The sequence below is a fragment of the Chrysochloris asiatica genome, unplaced genomic scaffold (assembly GCF_000296735.1).
Source record: "Chrysochloris asiatica unplaced genomic scaffold, ChrAsi1.0 scaffold00140, whole genome shotgun sequence".
NCBI lineage: Eukaryota > Metazoa > Chordata > Mammalia > Afrosoricida > Chrysochloridae > Chrysochloris > Chrysochloris asiatica.
The window spans coordinates 186,911-197,012 of record NW_006408658.1 but is presented as its reverse complement, the minus strand read 5'-3'; the positions used below and the strand labels follow the sequence as shown (position 1 = coordinate 197,012).

The window sequence follows — 10,102 nt, the reverse complement described above, 5'->3', positions numbered from 1 at the left end:
CATGGCATCAGGATTGGAGGAAGACTCATTAACAACCTGTGATATGCAGATGATAACAAACTTGCTTGCTGAAAGTGAAGAGCACAGAGGACTGAAAACATTTACTGATGAAGATCAAAGAGCACAGCCTTTGGTATGTATTACATCTCAATGTCAAGAAAACAAAAATCCTCACCACTGGACCAATAAACAACATTGTTATCAAGGGAGAAAAGATTGAAGTTGTCAAGGACTTCATTCTTCTTGGATTAAGTATCAACACTCATGGAAGCAACAGTCAAGAAATCAAACGACATATTGCGTTAGGCAAATCTGCTGCACAAGACCTTTTTAAAGTGTTGCAGAGCAAAGATGTCAGCTTGAGGACTAAGGTGTGCCTGACCCAAGCCATGGTATTTTCAGTAACCTCATACACATGCGAAAGCTGGATAGTGAATAAGGAAGACCATAGAAAAATTGATGCTTTTGAGTTATGGTGTTAGAGGAGAATATTGAAAGTGCCATGGGCTTCCAAAAGAACAAACAGATCCATTCTGGAAGACATGTAGCCAGAGTGCTCCTTGGAAATCGAGATGGCCAAACTTCATCTTTCATACTTTGGACATATTGTCAGAAAGGACCATTCGCTGGAGAAGAATATCATGTTGGGTAAAGTGGAGGGTCAGAGAAAAGGAGGAAGACCCCCAACAAGATGGACTGGCCAAGTGGCAGCATCGATGGGCTCAAGCATGGCAACAATAGTGAGGTTGGCCCAGGATTGGGCATTGTTTTGTTGTGCTGTGCATAAGGTCTCTATGTGTTGGTGCTGACTCGATGGCACCTAACAACAACAACAACAACAACAACAACCCTCTTCCCAGACACTCCTTGAAAACCCTATGCAGGGTCACTTAGGAGTCGGAACTTACTCTAGCCAGTGAATTACAAACTGATCATTTTTATTGGAAGTATTCTACTTTATCACTTATAGTTATCAAAAATATTTACATTTTTAAAAAACTTTATTATGAGTTGAGTGAAGGTTTACAGAGGTCATCAGTTTTACATTCAATAAATCATATACTTTGCTTCATTTCAATTACTGCAATCCTGTCAAAGTAATATCAGTTATACCACTTCATCCCTGTGATTCTGTCCTTTTTTTCCCCTTTTTTAAGTTCAGAGTTCTTCCATTTACACTCTGAGTGATAAATCTGTTTGCACTACCTAGTACTTTCCTTAGGGCAATCTGCATTTCTTTGTTTCTTATACTGTAAACAATGGGGTTAAGCAGAGGTGTCAGGATTGTATATGTCACAGCCATCAGCATGTCTTCACTGAATGAGTCCTCATTTTTAGGTCTCAAATAGACAAAGCAAGCAACTCCATAGTGGATGGACACCACAGTGAGGTGGGAGGAGCAAGTTGAGAAGGTCTTATATCTCCCCTTTGCAGAGGGCATCTTTACAACTACGGACACAATGAAGACATAGGAAATCACAATCAAAATAAAACTGCCCACAAGCACAAAGGCAGAGAGCAAAAAGATAACTATTTCATGAACAAAAGTATAATCACAAGCAAGGGAAACCACAGGTGTGATATCACAAAAAAAGTGTTGGATGGTTTTAGAGTCACAAAAAGACAAGTTAAATACTATGCTGACGATGCAAAGAGAAACCAGAATCCCAACCAGAAAAGAGGCCATCATCTGCTGAAAGCAAATCTTTTGGGTCATCAAAATGGGGTAGTGCAGTGGGTTGTGGATGGCGGTGTAGCGGTCATAGGACATGGCGGCTAAGATAAAACAATTATTGCCTGCTAACCCAAAAAAGAAAAACATCTGTGTGGCACACTCAGGGAGAGAAATCAGCTTGGTCACTGATAACAAGTCTACCAACATGCGGGGGATGATTACCATAGTGGTACAGGTTTCTGAGAAGGACAGGCCACAGAGGAAAAAGTACATGGGGGTATGAAGGTTGTGGCTGAGCTTAATGGCCACCATTATGGACACATTCGCAGCTGTGATGGTCAAATGAGAGAAGAAAATCAATACAAAGAGGAGATGCTGTAGGTCTGGGAAACTGGAAAATCCCCATAGAAGGAATATGTTGACTATTGTGTGATTGTCCATCCTCATGGTGGGCTCATAAATTTATTTCACAATTTCAAAGATACATGAGGTCAAGTTCCTGAAATGATGGTAAAAAATTCCTTTTGTTTTTGGCCTAAAATTAAGGGATCCCACATAAGAAATAGGCAACTCTTAATAACAGAGCTTGAGATAAGACAGCTAAATGCACTAAGCTGTCATCAAAGTCATGCATCTGAGTGATGAGGAGAATCTATAAGCATGTCATAGAGTGGGCACAAGTATGTTCTTGAAGCCCACTCACCTCAGCCTCCCTTTCTTTCCTCTACAGTCAGAATCTGCATGAAAGAGGAAAAGTATATATAAAAAAAAGTGCTGATGTTTTCAACTACAGACCTATGCCACTAATGTTTACCTGTCATCTTAAAGGTTGCCCGGAATGCAGAAGGCCTAAACAAAGTTGGTTAAATCCATTAAAACAATTCCCCTTTTCCTCTAAATTCTGGAGAAATAAGGGGAATTTTGAGTGATTACTTTCTTTGAAAGTCACTTTGTCTTCAGAGATGTTCCTCAGTCTACAGAGGGAGTTGACTGGCAGTTCTGTCCATGAGTAGACCTGGTCATTGAATTTGCCATATTAACATTTATAAGCGTTTTCTAGCCATCATACACACAAGGTGTTATGGCTTGAGTTCCCAATGACTATCTCCCAAACAGGTCTATCGTGGGGTCAAAAGGACTATGGCAAGGCTATTTCAGTCCAGGGTGGCATATTCTTGCTCTAATATCCTGATGAATTCATGTGTTTTCAGTCAAACTTTCAAGATATTTTCTCACTGATACACTAGTAAAGAGGGGTTGCTTTGTAGTAAAGCCCTGGTTAAAACTGACTCAACTGCCAAAGGTTATTGTTCCAAATCTTATTTCTCTTTTCTCCTCCCTTTCTTAAATATACACTCTGTGTGTTAGAGGACAGCTGGAAAGGGACTTATGGGTTTTTCATACAATTTGGGTCAGCTCAGGCACTCTTATAAGGCAAAGGAAATGAAGACAGTGAGGAACCAGGAGTGTGGAATCAGTGGTGAGCGAAAAGCCAAGGAGATCAACACAAGTCAGTGTTCTGTTGGATCCACAGAGCTAGCAGAACAGAAATATACCTTTAGTTGATGAGTTTCTGTGTTCTTTACATACTGAATTTCTGAACCCAGATGTTGCTGTTGTTAAGAGCCATCGAGTAGGCTTTGACTCATAGTGACCCTGTATAGGAGAATTCCAAGGAGGGGTTAGTGAGTTTAAACCAATGACCTTGTGGTTAGCAATCCAATGCTTATCCAACAGCACCACACCAGGATTCCAAAAGATAGGAAGGAGGTGAAAATTGAGGTCAGCAACATTTTCTCAACACTTGAAATGTGCCAGACAATATGCTGGATGTTTGGTAGAATGACCTCATTTATTTTCCCAACAATTCTATGTGGTAGGTATATTAAGCCTTAAATTAGAAAAGATTAAATAAAGTTATAGAATGGGTTAATAGCTATCCACAAAGTATTACTAAATGAATATTGACTTAATGCCAGTTGTAAGTCTGGAAATTTTATGCTTGAGAAATATTAGGTGATATATGATGCTGTGAGTTAATGCGCTGGACTGCAAGGTCGGTTTGAACCACAAGGTTGGCAGTTCAAGCTTACCAGCTGCTCCCTGGAAACTCTATATAGGGTTGCTATGGGTCAGAATCTACTCAATGGCAGTTGGCAACAGTATAACACACACAGGATCTCTCCTGTCTCAAGTAGAGAAAAATGTGATATTGATTTTTTTTTTTAAAGGAGTTAGTACCTGACTAGCTACTCTGGATTGGATGGTCAAGGAAGTCCTTTCTGTGGAAGTGACATTCATCTGCAGTTAAAATTCCAGTAAACACACAACCGTTTATAGACCAAGGGGAAAAGCATTCCACACACAGGTAACACCTAGTGTAAAACCCTTAGTGTGAATGAGCATGACTTTTTCAAGCAATAAAATATAAGCCAGTGTATCCAGAATACCTCTCACGTGTCCTCTTTGGTACCTTTTCAGACAAATACTAAGATTTTACCCATGTTTGAGATAAGAAAATTATGGCTTAGAGAGTTACTTCATTTGCCAAGGTGATAGTGTTGGTAAGAAAAGGAGCTGTTATTCACACCCAGGCAGAGTGAGTTTGGAGATGCCCTTCTTGACTACTAGATAAATCTGTCTCTCCACCTTTAAGTGCACTAGCATGGCAATAAGGTTTTATTGTCCAGACATACCTCCTGCCACCAACCTTCCCTATGTGTAAACCAACCCAAATCTGTCCTCATGGCACGATTCTTGAGGCTCTTCTTTGAACACATTGTTTGTCTGACTTGCAATGTTCTTCCTGCCCTTCTCTGCTTTGTAAACTGCAGCTTGTTTCAAACACAATTCAGATATTACTTCCTGAGGAAGCTGTCCCTAACCATTCTGATTGATTTAGTAACTTTTTCTTCTGTGTTCACATGTGCTTGTGATATGGTGACAGTATTACATGTCTGACTCCTATATAATAAGAGCAGAGACCTATTGTACAACTTGGTGCCCCAAACTTGCAGCTGAACACTTGTCCACAGAAGTATTTGCTGCATGAGAGTTCAATGAATGAACGGGGTGCTGTTGCCTAAGAAAGTCTCATACTGTTGTTTTTTTTAAGGTTCACTGACTGATTCTTCCCAACTCTATTGTTTGCTCTATTTAGCATTTCTTTAAGACCCATGAAGGCATAGTGAAGTCATCTGTCAATGTGATATTTACAAATCAGTGCCTAATACATGCTGACCTAATTCAATTCACTGTGGTGTCTCCCTCCAAAAGAGAAAACCATTCAAAATTCTAGAAATGGTTGTCTTGAAGCATTGCAGAAAAGAATTATTTTCTTACATCTAGACATTGTACCTTGATTTCCACTAGTCTTTCAGTTTGTTTTGCTTTGGTGACTTGTATGTTACTATTATGATGGAAACTATGCCACTGGTATCTCAAATGCCAATAGGGTTTAATGGATCTTCCAAAGAGACTAGGAAGAAGGATCTGTGAAAATCAGGTAGGTGAAACCCTTATGAATAGAAGCAGAACATTGTAAGGTCAGCAAAAAAGAGAAAGGCCTTCAACAACAAGAATTGGCACAGTGGCTGTGACAACTGAAGAATGGTGTGGGCAGGAGGTGGCAGTGTTTTGTTCTGTTGAACACAGAAACACCATGCATCTATGGCACCAAACACCAACAGCATACCTTGATTTACTGAGGCATCAAATCATACTTGACTGGCATACTGATCCTCTACCAAGGGGCATATTGGAATTGTTGGGGAGCTTTCGCAAGAGTTATCCAAGTCTTTTCCAAAAGTAGAAAACTAAAAAAAAATCAGATAAATGTGGCATTGGTAGGTTTAAAAACTCCTAATGTGATTCTGTTACTTCCTGTTTTATTTGTATTCATGATAAATCCCACATTTGTCATAATAAAGGAATATGACTGAGAATGTCAATATGACATTATTTGGAGTACCACAGTGACCCTTGCAGATACTGAGAAGCAGAAATTGAGGAAGTTTGCTGGCCCAGCAGTGTGTAATACACTCACTGCCCCGTCCACTTCCTTCAACTTGCTATAGTCTATTGATATGGACTGAAAGGGACATAACTGAGTTTTATCCCTTAAATCTGCTCGATGTCTGTCAAGTCCCTGCCCTAGCAGAGAGCTATTGTATTAAGAATGCCTATATTCTTTGAGATAGCAAGGCTTGGGGATTTTAGGTTGCTTCTGCATTTTAGGCTATACTGTAGACTCTCTGTCAGGCTGCTAATCTCAGGGTAAGCAGCTCGAAACTTCCAGTGGTTCCGTGGGAGAAAGATGAAGCCTTCTGCTCCCTATAGACTTACAGCCTTGGAAACCCTACACAGGGTTGAAACTGATTAAGTAGCACATAACCATCACCCCCATAGACAGACTCTCTGGGGTCCTGGTGTTGCACTTGGATTAATGCGCTGAACTGCAGAGTCGATTTGATCCGCAAGGTCAATGGTTCAAACTTACCAGCCACTCCTCAGAAACCCTATACAGTGTCGCTATGGGTCAGAACTGACTTGATGGCACTTAACAACTAGCAAAATAGACTTTGTTGTCCCGTCTCCATTTTAGAACTCTTCTGTTTTCAAAGATGCACATGAAAATTATGGCCAGAGTGGGAGGGATGGACACACTGTGTCATTCATTTGCTCTCCAGATTGAATGGAAGTTTTGCATTTTTTCTGGCAACTAACCTTAACTCCTGCTTAAGGGATACTTTTCAAAGATAGAGGAAAGATGAATATTTATCACCAAGCCTTTGGAAAAGCACACTTGATTTTCTTTCAGCTCAGAGAGTAGAAAAGTCAGAGTTGATTCAGCTTTTCTGTGTTATTTTCTACACTGGGAAAATATGGAAATTTAAAATTATCTGGAAAATAAAGAAGCATGCTTTACAGAGTTGCAGGTATGAAATTAGGATAGATCAAATTTTCATATTTAGATGTTCATGATATCCAAAATTTTACTGGTTATAAATGATTGTCTAAGGATTCTAGTGGCGCTGTAGGATAAGTACTGGTCTACTAACAACAAAGTCAGCAGTTCAAACCCACCAGCCACTCTATGGGAGAAAAATGAGTCTGCTCCTGTAAAAAATTACAGTATCAGAAACCCTGTGTATGGTCACTGTGAGTCAGAATTGACCCAATTTCAATGAGTTTTTAAATAGCTATCTGGTATCCTTTCATATATGCAAAAAACATTTCTCTAGTTATTTCCTTGAAGTTATTTCAAACCCATAAAAGGAATAAATGATTTTCTTATAAATCACAACTACATAATTATGAAATCAAGCAGTCAAACTGCCCAAAGGCAAAATAAGAGAAGGAGGAGCTGCACAAATATCCAAATTGTTTATGATTTAGTGTGAAAGTTCTACAGTGACAGTGAAATTTGATGCATATGTATTTATAATTATGTATATAGGTGAAAATATGGAAATAGTAGAAGGAATTCATACTTTTTATTTTTTTTACCCCTTTCTGCTATTGATGCCATGGTATTATCCAAATAGACATAAGATTGTTATTGTTAGGTGCCACTGAGTTGATTCTGAGTCCTAGCGACATTATATGAAAGAATAAGCAACTCTATTTGACAGAAAATAACTGCCCCATAGGGTTTCCTGGACTACTGGTGTGGCACCATATGATAAACACTGGAGCACAAGGTCAGTGGTTCAAATCCAGCAGCCGCTCCTCGGAACCCCTACACAGGGTTGCTGTGAGCCAGAACTGACTCGACAGCACTTAACAACAATAGAATTTCCTAGGCTAGAATCCTTAAAGGAGCAGGTCCCCAGGTCTTTCTCCTACCGAGTAACTAGTGAGTTCAAACTGCTAATCTTTTGCTAAGCAGTCAAGTACTTAATGAGATTGCATTAGCAAGACTCCTAAAATTTAAGATTGTACATGGAATTATGCAGGAGCCTTAAAGGAGCTCTGGTAGAGTAGTGGTTACAAATCAAGCTGCTAACCTCAAGGCCGGCAGTTTAAAACTACCAGCTCTTCCATGGGAGAAAGATAAGGCTTTCTGCTCCTGTTAAAAGTTACAGCCTCAGAAACCCTGTGCATGGTCACTACGAGTCGGAACATACTCCAAGGTACTTAACAACAACAACAATTGTGTAATTGTACTCCTGGTATAGGATCAGCACTAAACTGTGAATCATAAAATCACAGGTCAAACCCATCAGTTATTCCTTAGACACCCTATACAAGGTTGCTATGAGTTAAAACCAACTCAAAGGCACATAGCGACAATTTTAACAATTGGATAGGGATGAGTCGCATTAGAGACCCGTGTTTAAATTAAAGTTCTGCCTCTGTTGCATAGATGGGGATAGGATAAATAATTTAATCTGCCTGATAATCATTTTCTCCAGCTGTAAAGTGAGAATATAAAAAGATCTCCTTGTTTGATTGTCACTGCTGTACATACAAACCTGGCACATTGTAAGTGCTCAGTACTTGCTATGGACCTTTCCATATGCTAAAACATGACATTCTTCCTTAACAGATGCTGAACAATACTTGGCTGTAACAAGTTACATGTAACACTATGCCAGTCCTTCTGCTTGGTCTACCCAAGCAAAACTCTCCCTTCACTTGGCTTTTGTCAGAAGTTTGTAGTCTTATTTGCTGTTTACAAATTTTCTAACCTCCCTTATTGCTTCTGTGTGTTAAACTATACCAGAAAAAGGGGAAAACAACAACAACAGTATGTTCTTAGTTTCATCAGTATCTTCTAACAATTAACAGCCATCATTACTTGGCTAATAATGACTAAAGCACAATGTTCAGAGTAAATAGAAACATAAAATAAATGATCACCTTATGCCAATGGATATATCACCTTCCAATCTCTTAAAATCAGGAAAAAATCAAGCTGTAGGAAAAACCTGAGTCTCACAACTCATGCAAAGTTTTCTGTAATTTTTATAATGTAATTTAAGAATACACTTTTAAAGTCATTTGTGCCCTTTGAATGACTGAGGTGTCTCCATATGTCTGAACTTATGAAGTCTCTTATGGACGATATACTGTGTAGTGAGAGCTCAGTTCCTTGTGGATTTCAGTGAGTGCTTTGAGACCCATGGGACCATTGCCCCTTGACATCACTTTGAGTTTCTTACTTTATATTCAGTATCTAGAAGAGTCTTTTCTGTGTACCTAACCATAATTGTGATGTCAACAAAACATTGCTTTTATTCTGACATGCTATCATGGTTTTTCATTGAAGTTTGTTTTTAATCTTCTGAACAAGAAATTAAGAAACTGGAAATCAACTTGTTAAAATATATTTTAGAATATAGATGGTTCCCTCATGTATATTTTACCTTGTATTCAATGCCAATTTTTAATACACTTTTAAACTTTTGCCAAGTCCCATAGGTCTCTTCTGATCTATCCCAGGGCTAGAGATAGGGCCTAAAGTGATTATACAAACAGGGTTGCATACAAGAGAATCAATAAGGAAAAGTTTAGATGAATACATAATATAGTTGTTTTGATTATTTTCTGATGAGGCAACTCTTCTGTAGTAGGTCTTGCGGTAGAGGAAAATCTACTTTAATCCAAATCCCGTGTTATTCCACTGCCAGTTTTAATTTTAAAAACATAAGCTCAAACTAAAAAAAGCATATAGTACTGGAAGATGATCTCCTCAGATTGGAAGGCACTCAAAATAGGATGGAGGAAGAGTTGCCTCTTCAAGCTAGAACAGACCATGATGATGGGAGTAGAAATTGCTTTCAGGACCTTCATTTGCTGATGGGGCACAACTCAAAATGAGGAGAAACCATTATATACACCATTAATCATCAGAACATGGAATGTACAAAGCATAAATCTTGGAAAATTGAAAGATGTCAAAAATGAAATGAATGCTTAAAAATTGACATCCTGGGCATCTCTGACCAAAATGGGTAGGCATTTACCATTTTGAATCTGACAATCATATGGCTTACTATACCAGGAACAACAAATTCAAGAGGAATCATGTAGCAACAAAAATAGCATATCAAGATCTATCTTGAAATATAATGCTGTCTGTGATAGGATAATATTCATATGCCTATATGGGAGACCAATTAATACCACCATTTTTCATATTTACAAACCAATCATTAGAGCCAGTGACAATGGAATTGAAGAATTTTACAAATTTTTCAGTCTGAAATTGATCACACATGCAATCAGGTTGCATTGATAATTACTGGTGATAGAATTGAAGGTTGGAAGCAAAGAAGAAAGATCAGTAATTAGAAAATATGGTCTTGGTGATAGAAATGATGCTGGATCTAGCATGATAGAATTTTGGAAGACCAATAACTTTACTCACAGTAAATATCTTTTTTAAAACAACATGAAAGGAGATTATATCCATGGACCTCA

The 10,102-nt window shown here is 38.6% G+C and overlaps 1 protein-coding gene across 1 annotated transcript; it reads right to left on the bottom strand.

Annotated features, from left to right (window-relative positions):
* Positions 1-1,117: 1,117 nt before the first annotated feature.
* On the bottom strand, positions 1,118-2,116 carry LOC102818300 (olfactory receptor 10R2-like). The gene has a single exon (XM_006870289.1). It carries the CDS (start codon positions 2,114-2,116, stop codon positions 1,118-1,120), a length of 999 nt encoding a protein of 332 aa, XP_006870351.1.
* Between the last annotated feature and the right edge of the window lie 7,986 nt (positions 2,117-10,102).